The 20907-nt window shown below is 31.1% G+C and overlaps 2 protein-coding genes across 2 annotated transcripts in view; one reads left to right on the plus strand and one right to left on the minus strand.

Moving 5' to 3' along the window:
* The window catches only part of HELRODRAFT_149650 (hypothetical protein), a gene marked incomplete at both ends in the record, with an annotated part of 27412 nt that extends 9863 nt beyond the window's left edge, over positions 1-17549 (minus strand). Inside the window, 3 exons of the mRNA XM_009014917.1 lie at positions 5653-5757; positions 12208-12312; positions 17460-17549. Coding sequence (XP_009013165.1) covers positions 5653-5757; positions 12208-12312; positions 17460-17549 — 300 coding nt within the window. The remainder of the gene's footprint in view (positions 1-5652; positions 5758-12207; positions 12313-17459) is intronic.
* Positions 17550-19624: 2075 nt separating this feature from the next.
* Positions 19625-19774, plus strand: HELRODRAFT_74533 (hypothetical protein; the record flags this gene model as incomplete). Its single annotated transcript, XM_009014918.1, has 1 exon — positions 19625-19774. A coding segment is annotated over one exon (150 nt), but the record flags the coding sequence as incomplete, so codon positions are not given.
* Positions 19775-20907: the final 1133 nt, after the last annotated feature.

Here is a 20907-nt window from a genome sequence, read left to right on the forward strand (position 1 = left end):
AGTTTTATTTAAAAATTTCAAAAACGTAAAATAGTAACTAGCGAATTGCAACATTAATTGTTAAAAATTCATTAAAAAATATAAAACATAAATAAATGAGTTAAAAAATGAAAAAAGGTTTTGTTGAATTAAAAAAACATTTTCATGTAAACAATCAAGCAAGCATTGCTCTTCAAGTAACCTTGTGTTGTGATTTTTACAGAGGATATATAAAACAACAAATTAAATAATAAAATATAAAGAAAACATAAAATAAATTAAATGCCAATATGATAAAAATTATGAATAAGTGACTGAAATGATTCATTGATTAAATAAATGCACTAAAACATATCTCAAGTGCAATAAAAGCTTATCGTTTAAAGGTAAACAATTAAATTGTTTGAATTTATCATAAAATGATACAATAGGATAACTAAAGCACGTGAATTAATTTCAAATAATACAAACTTTGAAGTTAATAAATAAAAATTATCAGTTGTGTGATAGATTAAAATTACTCGTTATAATGAGTAATTTTAAGAAGTAAATGAATTGTAAGTTGAAACGTTTTACACTCTTGAAACACCTATTAATTTATAAATCCTTTCAATTTTTGAAACCCTTCGTACCATTTTAAATATTGCAATTTATTTTGTTCAGTTGTTTCATCTCCTAGACAGGAAAATAATTTGAAAACGTTAGCAGTAGCATTTCATTCCTCTTCACGCAAACAACTTTTTACATGTAATTGCATTTTTAAAGCCTCAGGCATCCAACTGTCCATTTAATTGATAATACTTTGCACGGCGCCTTCTTCAAATGCCAGGGTATTCAGTGGTTATCATACAAGCGTTATCTTGCGTTACTCAATGTTCAACTTATGAAAATCAAGATGAACTTTTCAACACATTCTATAAAAAAAGTTGTGAGTTTTCAATTGCAATAACTAAATTAAAAATTAACTTTAACTATATAAATAATATGAAGCAAGAAATTTTTGATTTCAATGGCCTTTAATAAAAGCCATATGAAATGAACATAACAAGCAAAAGAAAAAAAGAATTATAGATGCTTAAGCGCTGTCAGCATCGTCATAAACTAAATTGAACCAGACATAAGCAGACAGTTAGATAGAGTTAGATAGATGAGGAAATAAATATAAATTAACTCAATGAAATAAATCTGTGTAATACAAAAAAATGATTTAAAAGTTCTGAAATAAAATCAATTAAGAGATCACAATCCTTCCTTTTAAGTGATTTAAAGATTGCGTAATGTAACACTAGGAGGCCAAAAGAGCAACACAGTATGCCTCTGCGGGGAAGAAAACAATCACACACCCGTTTGCAACATTACATTACAAAACGCGATCCAGCTACTAAACTAAACTTTAAAGACCTTGACACGCGCATGAACAATACAATAAGACTAACTGCTTGGTAACAAATAACAGCACAATCAATAAATTAAACAGTGTCTCAATGTCAAGCATACCAACATGAACCAATATGATAACAAGAACTTGTTTAAGATAACAGTGATAAGTAACAGGGGACTGCTGGCTATGGGAGCTTGAAAGAAGCTTGTTTCATATTACCTATTAGACACAATTGTGTACGAATGTGTGTGTGCATACATACTATCCTCATATATACACATTGTATATATATATATATATATATATACAATGTATATATACATACATATTTATATGTATGTATATACTATTTGGTCCTAAAATTAGAATTGATGTCGTTTCTCCTGTAATTTTATTAAATTAAAAAACCCTGAAACCCTGTTAAAAGGGTTGACTCTTGTAAATTTTTGGGTATTATTATTTCCTCAAATTTATCTTGGTTTTCTCACATTAAAAATATTTCATGTAAATTAACAAAAAATTTAGGCCTTATCTATCGTTTGAGATTTAACTTTCCAAGACTCATCTTAATCACTCTCTACCACTCATTCATTCTACCTTATATGACTTATTATATTTCTAAATGGGGTTCAGCTCCGAAATCTAATCTTCATGTTTTGACCCTCGCATTCTCTTCAAATTATTCAGATTTGACTACGTTACCATCTATTTGCATCTAGTGAATATTTATATTTATCAATTGTACACTAGTTATTTATTGCTCATGTTTTTCAAAATATATAGATTGGGTTACTGTCAATCTTTTTATAATGAACTGGCTTTATTTACATAATCCCAATTTTTACCTTCCTAATCTAACCTTCCTAGATATAATTTATTTCTTAACTCTGCCTTGTCATATTCAATGCGGCTCTGGGATACCTTGCCGGTGAGTGTGAGGAACTCTCCCTCGTATGGTCCTTTCAAAAAATCGATTCATCTGCCCACTCTAACTATTTTAACACTCGCTGATTAATCTTATTAGCTAAGTTAACTTCTATTTAGATTTTGTTAAATTTTTGTTCAACTTAATTTTATTTCTCTTGTATTTAAATGAAATTATTTGTTATATTTTGATTTATCATTTGCTTGCTCTGTTTCATTTCACAATTTTGGTTAAGGTGGTCAGTACATACATTGCATCTTCATCTCCCGTGCATTTTGCTAAATAAATTATTCTTTCAATTCAATATATAATATTGTATACGCACGAATATACCATAGCAATTAATTCTTACCTGTTCATAACTTTTTACACCTAAACTGCGTACTAGCATTCGCGGCATAACACGGCATAGCACGGCATATCAAATATTTGCAAACCCCACTGAAAGCACGTATTTTAAAACATTTAAAAAAAACAACCCACGTTTATGTAAGTGTGCATGTGTGTGTTTGTGTAAGTGTGTGTGTATGTGTGAGTGTGTATAAAAAAGAGAAAGAGAGAGAGAGAGAGAGAGAGAGAGAGAGAGAGAGAGAGAGAGATAAAAGTTGCATTTTAAAAGTACAAAAATTTGCAACAATATGATATATTATTATTTAATATCAAACGCTCATGCGCACTTCATATGAAAATACGCAGGTATAAATTAATTATATATGCATATGAATGTGCATAAATTGTAAATTTTTTGAGAGTATGAAACATAAAATAATATGATGAAGCATATATGATATATTAATATACGTACGTAATATATATATATATATATATATATATTATATATATATATATATATATTATTTATCGATCCTCGTTTATAGTCTCTAACCGTTATGGGTCGGACTTTAACTGTATATTAATATATATATATATATATATATATATATATATATATATATATATATAATGTTTAGACTTAAAGGAAGATCATAAAATCATAAAATGTAAATAGATGTCCAGTATATGGTTATAGCTCTTGAAAACCATCAAAGTATCAACTGGATAATAAGAGCATGGCTATTAACTATTATTATTCTATTATCTTGTTAGCAGAGAGTCATGAATAAAAAAGATGGATAGTGAAAATGAAAGTGAAACTGGTTATTTACCCCAAATGTCCCACCATTCCACCTTGGAACATTCTGAATGCTACTAAATTTCTATAAGCCATGATAATATACATATTTTGAGGAACGTACATATTCATCTAACAATGATTGGAAAACGAGGACAACGTTAGAAAGATTTTAATAAACTTGTACAAAAGGAAGTGTCAGAAATATCCAAAGCAAAGCAAAAGTTAATTCGTCGTGCTGGTTTAGATGATATAAAGGACGAATGCCGGCAACACCGTCTGCGGTGGTTTGGTCATGTCAAACGAAGTGGAAACAGTGCCATAACTTCTCTTGCAGATTTTGAAGTACCTGGTACACGTCCCAAATGCCGTCCAAAGAAGTCCTGGTCGCAAACAATCGAGCAAGACATGAAAGCTCTAAATTTAAATGAAATGAATACAACTGATCGTCTAATTTGGCGCAAAAAGTTGATGGCAAAGAAAACAACGTCCTACCTCGGGGAACCGGGTCTCTGGACGCAAAACAAAGATTGATTGATTGATTGTGACTTGTAGTTATAAAAATTGAAGAAATAAATTTGATTTGAAAAAATAAATTTCATCTAAAAATATAATTTGCTTTGAGTGTACCAGAGTTGCCTAAAACTAAATTATAAATTTTTTAATTGATTTTTAAACAACATTGATTGAATCCAGAGAAAACAGTAGATGAAGAATTAATTAATTTAACTAGTGAGACAGGTATACATGTATCAATAGGCCATACACAAACATCATCACATGATATTAAAATGCTCTATCACAATGTATTAATATACCATAATCAGTGGTGGATCTAGGGGGAGGAGCCAGGAGGCCACTTCTCACCCCCGTTGTGAGCAGTTTTTTAATAAAAGTCAGAAAACAGAAAAAAGACCGTTTTATGTATAAAATCAGCCAAAAAAGTCGTCAGCCAGACTACCACAAATCTTGGCCCCCACGTGAAAATTTTGGCCCCCTCCCGTCAAACTTTAAACACTTTCAATATTTTGCCCCCCCCCCTTGTCAAAGTTGTCTAGATCCGCCACTGACCATATTGTATCGCCAATGTATCAAAATGTTACATGGCTAATCATATTTTTACAAGAATCTGCATCGCATAAAATCAAATGCATAAACATACACACATACACACGCAACAAATAACGCATATACAACCTAGCCAACTCCCCCAGAGACAGAAAAAACCCACACACACACACACACACACACACACACGCACGCACACATACACACAGATATATATTCAATGATAAAACAACAAAACAGAAAACAGTAAACATAACAATAACAATAAAAATATCAGTCAGAACAGAAAAACTAGCTTGAGCATGAGCATGAAATTAATTGGATTTCATGTAATCTGAAGGCTCAGATCATGCCCAGATTTTTTCAAGTTTGATTAAAATTTGGGTTCTCAATTGAAAACATTGCTAAACAGATGAAAATTAAAATAATAAAATTAAATCAAAACAGGATCATGAAAATATCCATTTCAATAACTAAACAGTAGTTACATATTCCAAGAACATATTCCAAGACATAAATACAACAAATATAACTGCAAGTACCGCAGCGTCAAATACTACGGCGTCAAGTACCGCGGCGTCAAGTACCACAGCCTCAAGTGCCACAGCGTCAAGTACCTCAGCCTCAAGTGCTACAGCCTCAAGTGCCACAGCCTCAAGTGCCACAGCATCAGTTACCATAACCTCAAGTAAAGCAAAATCAAATACAACACCATCAATTCCCATTACAATCTCTCTAGTGCCAATGATCATTAATAATAACAACAACATTTCTTTTAACAATAATTACCCCAACGGCGATAAGATCAAAAAAATTTGCAACTTTGTGACTTCAACTTTAACGTTGTTTGTCGCATTAAATCATCAAGATTTCTTATTACAAATAACAATAACAATAAGCCCATTGATGTTCTGCTGGCATGCGCACGCATGACTCTGTTGAGCATTTTTCTTTATACAGACCACATGCTCAGTTGTAATAGAAGAAAATAAAATAAAATTATTCAACGGCCATACATGTACGATAACAAATAAATAATGAATGCCACAAACAAATCATAGCATGCAACACTAATGGCATTAGTTCAAAATATTTTAAACTAATGAAATATCATTAAAAAAGTGACCAGAGAATTAAGATATAGATAGAACAGACATAATGACTGACCATAAACCACATGTTGGGCCACAAAGGGTCAGAAAACTTCATCTTCTTTGGTAGGAATGACCTGGGGTACCTTCTAAGACCTTCCTGCTGCTCAACCCATTTTATCTGAAATGAAAAAAAAATTTATTGTTTGAGAACTAACAGTTAAGAGACATGTCTGCATATGCAATTAACTTTTAATGCAAGATGCGAAATACATAAGTAATCAGCAGTCAGGTAGTAGTTATAATTACTCTCCCATCTCATCTGAGCAGTTATAAATTGCTAAACAAACACAGCCACCTTATCACAAGTGGTTATTGGATTGCAGTCATAAATGTCATTGTGTATTGCAAAAACAACACATTAAGAAAGATTATAGAATAAAGAGAAAAAAAATCTCAAGTAAATAATCTAATTTATTATTATAAAAATGCTGGAAATCATTAAAATGACACTGATACATAATTAGCCTGGCAGTAATTATAACATCATAGTTTTTATTTATATAACATCATTATTATCTACTATAAAGGTAGATAATCGTTAGTGTAATTGCAGTTTGTTAATCTTCAAAGGATTAGTGACTCACGAGATACGAAGATGATTAAATATCAAACGCATTGACAATTCGCTGGAGTTCTTCAAAAGGCTTCAACATGAAACAGCAGCAGTGACGATGATGAATGGGGTGAGAAAAAAGAAAATAAAATTTCAATAAAAATTTATTGACGCTTAATAGTAAATAAATAATGAGGAATTGTTCATTATCCATCTAACAAGCCCGTCAACAATCTATATATCATCTGGATGACAGTTCCCAAAAGAAGAAAAAAAGTTTTGAATAAAAATTATTTGCTAGCGGCTTTTGAACGTGTTAATAATATCTAAAACAGCAGCTAAAAATTCCGAAATTTAATTCAGCAAGACAAATGTAAAACTAATCAAACATGAAGCATCAGTCAATTTAAGAAACAAATGGGATCAAAATCATCAATAGAATTTGAAAACCTTAGCGACAACAACAACAACAACAACAACAACAACATGCAAATATTTTTTTATAACGAATCACTCACATATCAGCCATTTAGCGCAACCATTTAAAACTTATACGTGGATCAAAATAGAAATAATGAGTAGTTTTGCGGCATGTAATCTGGTGTGAAAAGGATGAAGTGTATTTGAAGTAATCATTTCTTAGTAATTAACATGAGATTAGTGATAGTAGTGAATGTGATGAAGTTGATGTGAAAGTGTTGCACATGCATTGTTCATTGAAGTCTGTATTAAATGAATCCTAACAATGGTCTATCTGTGTTGAAAGTTGTGTTTTAAATAAAAACGTGTGGTTGGTGTTGATGTGCTAGACTGTGGGCGAACTTTTAAATTATGATGTATAATACAGGAGTGTTGTTGGTTGCAGTGCTGTTGTTGTGTTGTTGCGATTCAGACTAGTTACGTTGTATAGGTACTTATGTTGTTGCTGCGATATTAACTATAATAATGCTTTTGTGTTGCTCAAGTTTTTATACCTTTTAGTGATGTCTGAATGGAAATAATTTTAACGAATGGACCAAAAGTGTGAGTTGACATGGTGTGATTATATCCTCTTAAGATGAATATTAACACAACACAGATGAATTCAATTTCATTTTCGTCTGCGTATTAAACACTTAATTTAGAATACGGAATCAGTTTTCGACTTGGCGGCCATCCTCTTATGTTTTTGTTGCTGCCACGTGAGGAATGATAGGAATATTAATGACCTGACAGCTGCAAGCATTATTATTCATCACATGTTGACCTCTGCCGTTTAAAACTTGCATCTAAAAACAATGAAATGTTTAAATTAAAAAGTAAGTTGAATCATACAGTTCGTCAGATGAAAGAATATAACATAGAATATATAACAAAACATAACAAGTGGATGCAGATTTGCAACTAAATGGCAAGTAGTTAGTTGATCAATAAAAAAAAGTTCAAGGTAGTCAATTATGATGAGCGGGATGTTTACTGCATTGATTCCCCATTTAAAATGACTTCACCCTCCGTAGCAACATAAAACACGGTACATTTTTCAACAATGTTTTCAGAACAACAAACATGAAACGAACAACAAATAACATTAATAATGCACGCCCGCACCTCTTCGTTCATTCATAAACCTAACGAATTCATATTTGCATAGTGCATGAAATAACATTAAAAAAAGTAAAAGATTTAACTTGATGTTTACAATTTCAAACAAAATATCTTTTCTAAGACTTTGCAATGTTGTTGCCACTGACCATCATTTTCATCATCACCACATCATCATCATCATTGTAATAGTTTTACTTTATCACAGTTTTAACCATCATTATCATCATCTTTATCACCTTATCATCGTCGCCATTCTTAGCACATTATATTATCATTTTACCTCACTAAGTTAGAAAATGTTGGAGCGAGCACCATCCTCCGCCGGAAATCCTGCTCAGGTTCACACCCACCCATATTAAGGACAGTAGAGAATCGGAGGCATGCAGTAAATAACGCATCCATTATTGAGCAATCCCATTTATAAAAACAGTCGCCACTTCTTTCATCATCAACATAATTACGTAAACAACAACAACAACCGCCATTACAACCAACTAACTAGCCTTAAAAAACGATGAACGATAACTTGGACATGAATTTTGAGCGGTGCTAATCAATAACCTTTGAAAAATAATGACAAGTTGTGGCTGCAGATCAATAATGACGTCATCGTTGTGTATGCATCTTTCGATGGCGATGTTCCTCACTATGTTGAGTTTTTATATGTGAAAAAATAATATTATGCGGCGATATGGTGTAAAGGTTAAAGCGCCTGGCCTGCTTCAACAGCTATTGGCTTCGAATGCATAGAAATCTCCATCTATCACATGCATGTGTGAGATACACTGAATTGAGTGTACAATTCACATGCGTGTGTGTGTGTGTGTGTGCGTAGGTGTGTGTGCGTGCGTGCACTTCTGAGAATTAATCGAGAGAAAATTATTAAAAATAGTGATGACAAGCAATAAAATGTTTTTGCATTAAACTCAATAACCACGTTGTACATTATATGTATATGCTTAGTATCAGTGGCAATTAATCATTGCGCGTAATTTGTAAAGTTTGATTACTTCAGTGCTCAATGATTTCAATGATTAAGCAGTTTTCAATGGTTAAGTTGTACAATGAATAAATAAAATTAACATTTATATACATGTATATATAATGTATTATATTATGTTAGTTCAATTACTGTTCAACATATATTATGGCGAGATAAGAACTGTTCAACTGTTGAACAATGCATCAAACTACGACTGATGTGATCGTAACCTTTCATTTATAAAGTAAAATTTAACAATGAAAAATAAAATAAAATAACAATAATAATAATTGTAGATAAATACAAACCAGAATCTACAGAACCTAAACAAACAAAATCTAATCCTAATCTTTCTTCTCATGGAGCAACGAGCAACATTATTAGAACGAGATGGTTTTCCTAGACATGCTGTGACGCAAGTACCAATGGTGAACAGATAATAATAGTAACCCATGAATTAGTGAGGAACAGTAAAAAGGAAATCTTCACATTAAATCAATCTCTATAGATGTATGTATATTGATTTACAGACTATATCCTGTGAACGAATGCAATGTAAAAGTCTTATCTCGTCTTTTAAGGGTGGGTTTTGAAAATTTAAATTTATTTTGTTTACGACTTCCTTCCAGATGATATCAACTGCATGTTTCAACCAACCAGCATGTTGGAGTTACGCGCTGCAATTACAAAAAGATTAATGACGTAATGATGCATGATAGGAAAAATTATCCTCTGATCATATTCCACCATAATTGGTGAAAACCAACAAATTTGCATTCAACTCTGCAGATGTTGAACCAACATGGGTTAATTGAAGTAAAGTTCAGCACGATGGAAACAAAAACATCAATAAATTTTGCAGCAAAAAATATCAGCATCATGATGGTTGGTTATTATTATAGACCAAGTAAATTTATTTATTTGTTTAAACTTATTAGATTTCTTCAATAAAAATAACAATGAAATGTTTGTATTAATGTTCGTGTGTGTGTGTGAATGTGTGTGTGTGTGTGTGTGCGTGCGTTCAGTGTGTGTGTGTGTGCGTTCATGTAACGTGTGGGTGTTAAAGTGGTAGGTATGCTGTGCATGTGTGCGTGTATGAATGCACGTGTATACAATAATTTGACTGCCATGTTTCCATTAGCTCAAGAACCGTTAATGAGATCATCGTCATTTTGGAGATGAAAAAACAGTGCGTTCCTTCATCATTCATCACCATCAACCAGCATCGGCAAACAGGCAGGCGTGTGCAAATTTGCGGGCATGAAAATAGATTAAGAATGCTATGAAAACAACTAATAAACTATTTCAGAAGCCATGCAAACAAACAAATGCACATTTCTAGCAAGAACGCGTTAATCAATAACATCATTTGAGGAATTTTCTCTGCACCAAATCAATGGAATCCCTGCTACGTTCGGTTTATCCGTCACCTGTTGGTTCGATCTTCCTCAAAAAAAACAAACGTCTTTCAACAATGTAAAATCATCTAGAAAGAACACAGCCAAACGGTCTTTCAGTTTCGCTAAATTGACTGAAAGCAAGAAATACAAACTACTGTACATCTAAAAACAAAATTCATTAAGTTTGTTAGTCTTAAATGAGAGCCATGCTTGCATAGACATGTTCACCATAGTATGTTAGGGTAATTAAGAACGATCATGTTATAACATGAGATAGATAGGTTGCGCTAAATTGTTTAAATCAAGGAATGAATAAAACTTATGTTATTTCTCCTTTAATAATTTAGGTTATTTCTCCTTTAATAACCTCAAATTTATCTAAACATGTGTTTTTGGTCTGAAGATTTTACGTGCCATCTCATCAAATTTGTAGATAGTTCATTCTAACGTTGAAGAATGCCAACATTTTTAACTGGGACATTGAAGCCGACGACAATGTATTCCACAATGTAACATTTTGTTACAATTTTGAAAATCTCTACTCATATCTATTAATTTTCTGTAAATTAAAACACAAACACTAAACATAATAAAAGTGTTCTGGTAAAATAAATAAACGACATTAAATATGAATTAAAGAAATACTCAAGTGCCGGAGGCTAGCATAGAAAAGTCAATTGAAATAAGTTGAAAAAAAACGTTTTAATGTTTTTAAATATTTAATTAAAAAGCTTAGAAATATTATCTTGAATAATAATTAGAAATTTAAATGGAAAACACATCTATTGTTTGTTTAACGAACAAGAATGCTAACTGTTAACTTCTATTGAAAAATAATTAAACACTGCTGTGGATTTCATACAAATAAAAAATGAACAGTGATGATAATTAAAAGCAAGTACAAATTCAAACATTCGTACAACTCAATGTAAGTTTACAAGCTTCCAGAACGAATTTCCATCCAGTGATGGCTGAAGTTAACTGAATGAAACACCTGTCAGTCGAGAATAATATATTGAGTTGAGTGTTGCCATGCCAACACACAACAAGCCACAGCCACATGCATGTACGCACCAACACACGCGCACACTTAGGCACAAAACGCGAATAGACGCATGCACACAGGCGCGCGCACACGTAGAACAAATGATTGAATGCAGTTTGGCTATCTACTTAGTCATGAATATAAATTTTTAAATATTTATTTTCGTTCACCACACAGTTTTATGAAAAAGTGCTAGAAAAAACAGTAGAGAAATACTTGATGATTCGATGATAATAATAAGAGTCAGTAGATCACCATTTAAAACAATTAAACATTTGTTTCATTGCAACCTTTTCACCTATTCCCCAAACATGAATAAGCTCTACTTAGCTAAATAAACATATAAATTTGTTTAATATCAAACACTTGCATTGTAAGCAAACAGTTGATTTTATAACTTGCATTGCCTATGTGCATGTGCGCGCGTGCGTGCGTGTAAAAATGTATAAAGGCTATACATGCTTAATGGTTTTTACTTGAAATTAGACAAATTTATGAAAAACCCATATAATAAGCCATACAATTAAATAGAAACATCAAAAACATGAAACAGAAACTAAATATGAGTAAGACCTGGTATGCAAAATTGAAAGTTGGAAATTTTCCTTTTAATGTTAAAATAGTTGATGTGCTCACTAATTTGACTTAAATTATGCATATGAAGATATTTCATGTGAGAAAGAGTCAATACCTTACATTGAAAAGCAATATGATGAAATTTCAATGGTGTTTAGGACAAAAGTTTTTGAGTGGTTGATTCAATGAAAACTCATATTTCCGAGTTGAATATTTAGAAATAGACTTTACAGACCAACTCAACCAAAAACACTGTTTTTAAAAACATGTGACAGGCGATAAGACCGTCCTGTCTATTAACCCCCTCAGCAAATGTTAATCACACAATAAAAAACAATACGCTTTTCCAACTTGAAAATCTAGAAATTAAACATATAAAAAAGTTGACAAAAAAAATTTGAAAAATTTAAAAAAAAAACAAAAACCTGAGGATCACGGCCGAGAGCCTGCAGCCGATGTTGAGATTGACGAACAGATCTTTTCTTGAACCTCCTGCTTTCAAACAGGTAATAGTTCTCCAGAGTTCCTACCTTCAAATTTTTTACATTTAAAAAATTAAATTGAATTGTGAATACTAGCAAATCAACTTTTAATTGAATGACAATAAAATTATTAACAAATCTATCATGAATTAAATTTCAATCAATTTTTGAAACTTAATCTGCAGATCCAATCAAAAATTTATCAAACGTTAGTAATTTTAAATTAAAATTCATTGAAATAATTGCAATTATAAACCGGCTCCTGAGATGTTCTCAAATTAATAGGTTTCGAATATCTCCTCACATTGACACTTAAATTTGTTGAAACATAATATGGTAGCGTAAAAGATTAATTTTTAATTAAAAACAATATCACTAATAATTTATGAATTAACTTTTTATAAAAAAAAATAATCAAAAAACTGTTCTCTCTGCAAATTGTAACAACGCATAACATATCCATTAAAAACAATCACAAATAAAAGATAGCAAAATCATAACAATCATATCAGGGTTGACGGAAAGTTGGAGTAGGTAGGTGCATCAGGAGAATTAAAACTGGTTATACCGTGGAGAACAATGAAAATTAGAAAAACATCATCATGTCAGTCAAACGTTGGAATGCTTTCAAAACTGGTGGGACATCTTCAAATTAATTCATCAGGCACATGCATGCGTGCTATTTCGAATCTAACATGACATCTCAGGCACATTATGAAGACATTGTAATGTTTTGCCTATTAGGTTGGTGCAAATATAATGTCGGTTATTTTTAATAAAAAATTTTGCATTAAACGACGTTAATTAATAAAATTCATACAAGTTATTACAAAAAGTTTTAAAAAAATAACAAGAATCAAATTTGTGTACTGAAATAAATATTGTTGAATTTTGATGGTAGGGTGGGCTCTGTGAGCAGCAAGGAGGCTGCTGGCTTGAAATTGCCACATCAACGAAACTGAATGGACCAATGAACAGAGCTAACGATTGTTGCGTTGCTACAAGGCGTTGCTCTGTCGCATGTTATATAGCAGGGGTTATTAATAATGTTATTTAGCAAGGGTTGAAATTTCTATGTAGCTAAATGCATTTTTATCAAATAATTTTCAACTATTAAAACTTATTTTCATGAGAGCATTTAATAAAGATAAGTAACCATAGACAAGTGAACTGAATAAAATGTAAATTTGATGAATGATTCGGCCCTGTCAGGCCAGGCAGAATTTCATGCCTCATGCATTTGCTCTATTCAATAAATTTCATCAATGTTGATTCATTTGATGATCATAATAACAACAGTTCATGAAACAAATTTAACAACATGGTCTAAATTATGCTAATAAATTCCAAATGAAAATTTTTAAATACCAAAAACCAAAAAATATTTATAAAAGTTTCGGCTGTAAGCAAAAAAAAATTTTTTTAATCTACTTTGTTGAATTATTTATAAAGGAATCTGCAACATAGAAAAAACCACAAAATAATTTGTCGAACCATTCATAATTTATTGATTACAAAATAAACTAAAATGTACTGAAAATGTCTTACAATGTTGTAGGCACTAAAAATTCTCTTACAGCTGCTGAATAATTAGTGTAAATTGAACTGCAGATTGTAAATTGGGATCTATTACTAATTACAATTTTTTATCTATTTTCCTTCTATTGTTCAGATTAATTTTAGGAACAAAATACTTTTTAATGAAATAAAAAAATTTAGTGAGAAAAATTGAACAAATTTTATATATAAAAAAAGATTCAAACAAAAATGAACAAATGAAAGAACGAAAAATATTAACTGAGTGTAATATTTACAACTTTTTTCCCAATTCCATTATAAAAAATTCCACAGGTAAGGAACAAAATTTAGCACAAAATGCAAAAACTCAAACACACCATAAACAAACATCTCTGCAGATAAGCCAAAAATGTAAAATTGCCAATAGAAATGATCAACAACGACAACAACAATACAATAGTAAAATAAATATTTAAAAAAGGATGATACAACAACAGCACTAACAACAACATAAGAGAATTCAGTATAACACCATTTTTCATTATTAGCTTGATTGCCTCAACATAATGATAGTTCATCACTGTTAATAACCTAACCACCATAGGGTTAAGTGTGTCAGCCAGCCAGCAGACTGCATGGATGGATAATGAAATTTAAACTGTGTGAATATGTATGCGTGTTATGTTGGGACATGTACTGTATACATGTATACACAATTGTGTATGTTTGTATGGTACATCTGTGTATACATCTGCTTGTATGTACGTGAGTGAGTGTATTCGTGTTTCGTGTTTGTGTGTGTTTGTGTGTGTGTGTGTGTGTGTGCGGTTTGTGTGTAAATTTTATTAAAAATTGAAAAGATGAAAAAAAAAATGCAAAAATTAAACTGGAACAACCCAAATGAAATAAATGAAACCCAAAATAATTATTATTAATATCAATTAATCAAATAACTTATGAGACAATATTTTTTCAATGAATTCACCTCCAGATCAGTATATTCAATTCAAATAATAACAAATATAAAAGATGATATTATAAAATAATTACATTTGTGTATGCTTATATTTGAGTGTGTTTTTTTCTGTGTATGTGTCCATGGCAACCACATTTAAATGTTGAAACTCACAGAATTACATACAAAGCATGCAGTTCGTGTGTTTTAAAAATGTTCCTCCAGAAGCAAACACATCCACAGGAACTGATAAAAATGTTGACTGCAAAATCTACTTCAACAGACTTAACAATGGTGTTTTATGAATACAAATTTTGCTTGGAATTTTTAAATCACAGTTTAATGAGTAGATAATCTGCAAACCCAATCTAGAGCTACTAGTATTGTAGATGTTATAATTTTATTGGTTTTATTAGCAGTACTAAAAATAACTATAACTATCATTATTAAAGAAATTATTATGTTATTTATTGATGTAACAGTTGTAATGTCATCTCCACTTTAATGCTTTTGCTATAGTACATATTGCAATAGCTGCATTTTGTTATTGACATGATTGATGTTGTTGGTGTTTTGTGGTTTAAAAATAGAAATATATATATATCCTCCAATACTTTTTGAAGCATTGGAGAATAAAAATAAGTAAAAAGGTAACTGCAATCAGCTTGATTGAAGTGCAGTCTGTAATACAATCATGCAGAAAATAATATGAGCTTTACAGTTAAAAACTTTCCACAATATTTTTAAATGCTAATAACCTCATATGCTTTTCCATAAAATATGCAAATTACATAAAAAAAAAAAATAATATTTTTAGCTGAATTATAAATCAGACTTAGATGATGTCTATCCTGATATTTCTGAATGTCACTATGGTTATATCACATTTCTAGTTGTAGCTATCCAGACTATTGCAAGCAAAACAATTAAATGAAGAATTAAAATGCTTTTGCTTGATATAAAAAAAATACATTAATTAAAAGTTTTTTATTCTAGTCAGGACTAAATATCTGAAAGTCAATGATTATGTGTCTACTGTTGAATTAAAAATAACTTAAGATAGACTGATCAAATGTTTAAATCCCTTCTGTACAGCCTGAATTTAACTATTGTCACTTGAAATATAAAAACAAATATTATTTTTGTAGAGCTTATAAAAAGCCTTGTTCATTCATTCATTCATTCATTCATTCATTCATTCATTCATTCATTCATTCATTCATCCATACATACATACATCCATCCATCCATTCTTTCATTCATTCATTCATTCATTCATTCATTGTTTGAATCTTAAGAAAAATATCAGTCAATTGATTTGTTAAACTGCTGATAAAAATCCCAAATACAGTGCACAGCATTAAACTTTAAAATTTAAAGGTCATACATAGATAGTCACTCTGGCTCAAGTAGCATTAGATTTGTTTGCTTTTTTGTGCTCCATAGTCTATATAACTGGTAAATAATAAGTGAACTATCAAGTTGTCAATCAGTCACAAATAAATGTATAACACTAAACATGTTAAACATATAATAACATTATAACAAAAACTAAATCTATCAAAATAATTATATTTGAAAAAATTTATTATATAAATATATTGTATTGGAAAAATTTAAAAAATGTATTTCACAGAGAATATTTGAAAAATTAAATATTATTGTATATATATTTATACAATGTATAAATAAGCATGATATACATAGATAAACAAAATAAATAAACATAAATAATATAAATAAACATAATAAGCATGTATAATATACATGCTTATTATGTTTTATAATTTGCTTAACTTAAATAACAGACAGCACTGAATTAGCCATGATCAAAACATTTTCAAATTTATTTAAATTGAAAATGCCAGTCAGTGTTTGGGATATTTTTAACAAATTTTTTTAATTAAAACTTATTGTTAAAATTTTCAGTATTTAATTACATTACTAATTAAAAATCAATAAAAAATTATACAGTAAAATAATAATAATATACATCTCAATGATTTAAAATTAACACCTAGAATTAACACATGTCTACAATTTTACATTATATTCCATTCAGCCACAAGTCAACAAATAGGGAGATACAATTATTCTTCTACCCATCTTCTTATAAATATTTATAATAAATTATATATTATATAAAGACAAAATTAACACTACATATTAGAGATTAATGCATGAATGCATTATCAATGATAAGATTATTGTTATGATTATTAATTTTTATAATTTAGTATGCATGTGAAAATCCATCATCATAAATAACTATTTGATTTTTGATAGAATTAATAGACTTCATCAGTACTTTCTTAATTTGCTATACTTCAATTTATTTATTATACTTTTATTTTATACTTTAGTTTTTCAGTTTATTTATAAAATATTTTTATAAATACTAATAAAGTTTATTAGAGAAATTTTGTTCTCTTTTTACATTTTTATTAATTTTTGAAAAAATTTATTATTAGACTATTAATTATTTATATTTATTAGTATTTTAAATTAAAATAAAATCAACTCTATTACTTTTTTAGAAATTAGACTATTAGGATTAGAGAGCATTAAATTAAATTAAAGATTGAAGTAAAAGTAGTAAAGTAAAGCCAAACAAAACCATACAATGAAATGAAAAAATTTATTAAATAAAATAATTATTATAAATTATACACATAACTATATTTCTTAAAATAAAAAATATATGAAACCAAACTGAACCTACTTGACCCAAGCAGACATATCCATGCTTTTCCGCCAATTTCCTAGCGACTTCTGGACCACCCTCAATTTCCACTGCCCATTTATTTGTGTAGAAAGTTAGTACAGGAGTTAGTAGAAGAAAACCGAGTAGTATTAATTGCTGAAAGTAGGCCGTTTGTAACGTAAACAAATATTTCATATTAATTAATAGTCATTTATTGCGCGCTATGCATGCTTCAACTTTTTCTTTTCCACGGTACTTTTTAAAAAAAAAATTTCATCTAAAATATTTCTAGAACTATTTCTTCAATTAGAAAGCACATTGTCACATAATTTTAGTTCTTAATTAATAAATAGCGTTAATTAAAATGTTTTCATAAAAAAATAGAGTTACATTATTTTATCTCGTCATTCTTCTATGCAGTCAGCTGGTCATTTAAATTAAAAAGACACTAAATTACATGCTTTAAGTTTATGTCAGAAAACGTAAACACACCGTCACGTGAGATTTAATAAATAAACCTTCTTATACTTATTGCAACAATCCATACAAGATACAACACGACATGTATGTATGTACGTAGAGCTTCTTCTATATAAGTGCACCAGTCATACAAGCAAACATATGTTGTGTTGCAAGCTTATGAATGATGTATTGTATTGTATAGGATTGTTGCTTAAAATAACTACTAACAAAACGATGGTATTAAAAATATCAATTACAATGCAATATTTAGAAACGGCACGCAGGGAGCGGCTTCATCGAACATCTAAATGTGAAATTGCTTGCATGTAGACAGGCTTTTATACAGGCATGATGTCTGAACAATGCCATACATTGTAATTACTATAGTTGTAGTTGTAAGCATGTGAATATATAAACATGTTTAATAAAATGAATGTTTATTCAGATTTGCATAATATATGTTTTATATATCACTAAATTTCATATATGCAGCAAACAAAATATATCACATAAACAAACAAATATTGTTATATATCTATCTGGAATTACACCATATAATGAATTGTTGTTATCTTGTTATATTTGTTATCTTCGCTATTTGTCATTGATTATAAACCAAAAAATCTTTTCATGCCATCGATGTACGTAAAAATCTACTGTAGAGAGGCTACATAAGAGGTTGCTAATAGCGAAGTTGATGTTAGCGGCGAGGTCTGAAGAGAAGTCATAAATGTGCTTTATGTAGTTAGTTGGATTAATTTAGTGTTTCTATTACTGTTAGCATTCAAACGTTGAACCAAGTTTGCGTTTGAAGCCTTTGTGTTCATCTATCGGAAATCTATACCTTCAACCTTTGAAGCTACATCACTAGTGTAGGAAATAAGGATCTTTGAGTTATAACGTTGTTGTCTGTAGTAACGAGCGTTTAAGATTACAGCAATGTAATATTATATATATATATGTGTGTGTGTGTGTGTGTGTGTGTGTGTGTGTGTGTGTGTGTGTGTGTGTGTGTGTGTGTGGTGTGTGTATGTGTGTGTGTGTGGTTTGGTAATAGACCTTAATTTTTACGAACTACAAACATATTGTTATAACCGTGCTACCGAACGCACTAGATTCTAGCGTATTCTAGAATGTTCTAGTGACTGGAACGTTCTAGAGTATGCTGGAATCGGACCATCGGGAAGAATCTAGAAACGACGCTTGCGAAGAGTATATAAGCGCACGTCGCAAGATATTTGTGATTGGTGATATTCGTGATTGAGATATTCGTGATTAGTGATATTCGTGATTAGTGATATTCGTGATTAGTGATATTCGTGATTAGTGAAATTCGTGATTTTGTGAATAGCGATTCGGTGAATTATTTAAAGCGATATTTGAATTGTTTGTTGACGTTGTCATAGCGATAGATTTTGAAAGATTTAAAAGTTAATTGTTGCGTTAGTGCGAATTTACTGGAAATAAACGATTAGTTGATTTCTTCTGTAAATAAAGTTTAATAACTAATAATAGTTGATTTCTTCTGTAAATAAAGTTTAATAACTAATAATAGTTGATTTCTTCTGTAAATAAAGTTTAATAACTGTTTGGAGTATTTTATTCAATCGAAGATTTGAACCCGTCGCATCGTAAACCGGTTACGACAGCGAGTATTATAACATTGGTGTCAGAAGTGGGATCTTCGACCAGCGAATTACTACTCGTAGAAAAAGAACACGATGTCAAAACTGTGTGGGTTGAACGTAGTTCAACTACGAGAAGAACTACAGAAACGAAGCCTTGTCACAAGTGGCAACAAAGAAGTACTAGTTGCACGTCTGAGAGAAGCTCTCATTGACGAAGGTAAGAACCCAGACGAATTCAAGTTTGATGGTGCTGACGAAGACAATGAAATTAGCACAGGCACGTTTACAACCGCCAAAATGATGGAACTTCTGCTTAGTATGTCAACTGAAATAAAACAGATCAAAGAACAGTCTGAACGACAGTCCGAACGACAGACAGAGAAGTTAAAACAGATCAAAGAACAGTCCGAACGACAGTCCGAACGACAGACAGAAGAGTTAAAACAACAGATCAAGGAACAGTCCGAACGACAGACAGAGGAGTTAAAACAGATCAAGGACCAGCTAAAACACGTAAAATTGGAAGTGGCAGAACAGATTGAAGAACAGTCAACAAGAATAGAAATGATCGAACAGAAACTTGATCGTCAGACCGTTGAGGTAGATCACAAGATAGACAAATTGAAGCGAGAATTGGAGCAATCCAAAAAAATGGCCATGCCGTTAGATCACGCATCTGGAAGAACTTTGAAGGTACCAGCATTTGACGGAGAGATATCCTGGAACGTTTATAAAACCCAGTTCGAAGCAGCGGCAACTAGTAACTGTTGGAACGGAAAAGAACGAGCAACAGCACTGATACTGGCCCTGCGAGGTTCAGCAGCAGAGGTTCTTCAGACGATTCCGGCGGAGAACCACTTCAACTATGAAGTTCTGGTTAGCGCGTTGGATTTACGTTATGGTGAAGAACACATGAAGCAGATTTATCGGTCTCAACTTAGAAACAGAACGCAACGATCTGGTGAATCCATTCAGCAGCTGGCACAAGATATCGAACGGTTGACATTGCTGTCGTATCCAACATCAGACCCCGAGCACAGAGACGAAACTGCCCTGGATACGTTTATCAAAGCCCTTCGTGATTCGGAACTCAAGCAATCCCTTCTCTTGTCAGATAAACGAAAACTCAAGGATGCCGTTGCGCACAGTCTCACTTTTGAATCGGCAAAGCATGCATCAAAAAGTGACGTACGTCTACGCCAAGTACATGAAGAATGCTCTTGCCAGAAGGTGATTGTGAAACGCGAACCCCAACAGCATGGTGTACCCCAATGCTGGATTTGTGGCGAAAAAGGCCATCTACGTCGTGATTGTAAACACCGCCTAAAAGATAACTACTGCCGAAATTGCGCGACAAGATGGCGCAAAAGAAGAGA

This window comes from Helobdella robusta, assembly GCF_000326865.2.
Source record: "Helobdella robusta unplaced genomic scaffold HELROscaffold_14, whole genome shotgun sequence".
Taxonomy (NCBI): Eukaryota; Metazoa; Annelida; class Clitellata; order Rhynchobdellida; family Glossiphoniidae; genus Helobdella; species Helobdella robusta.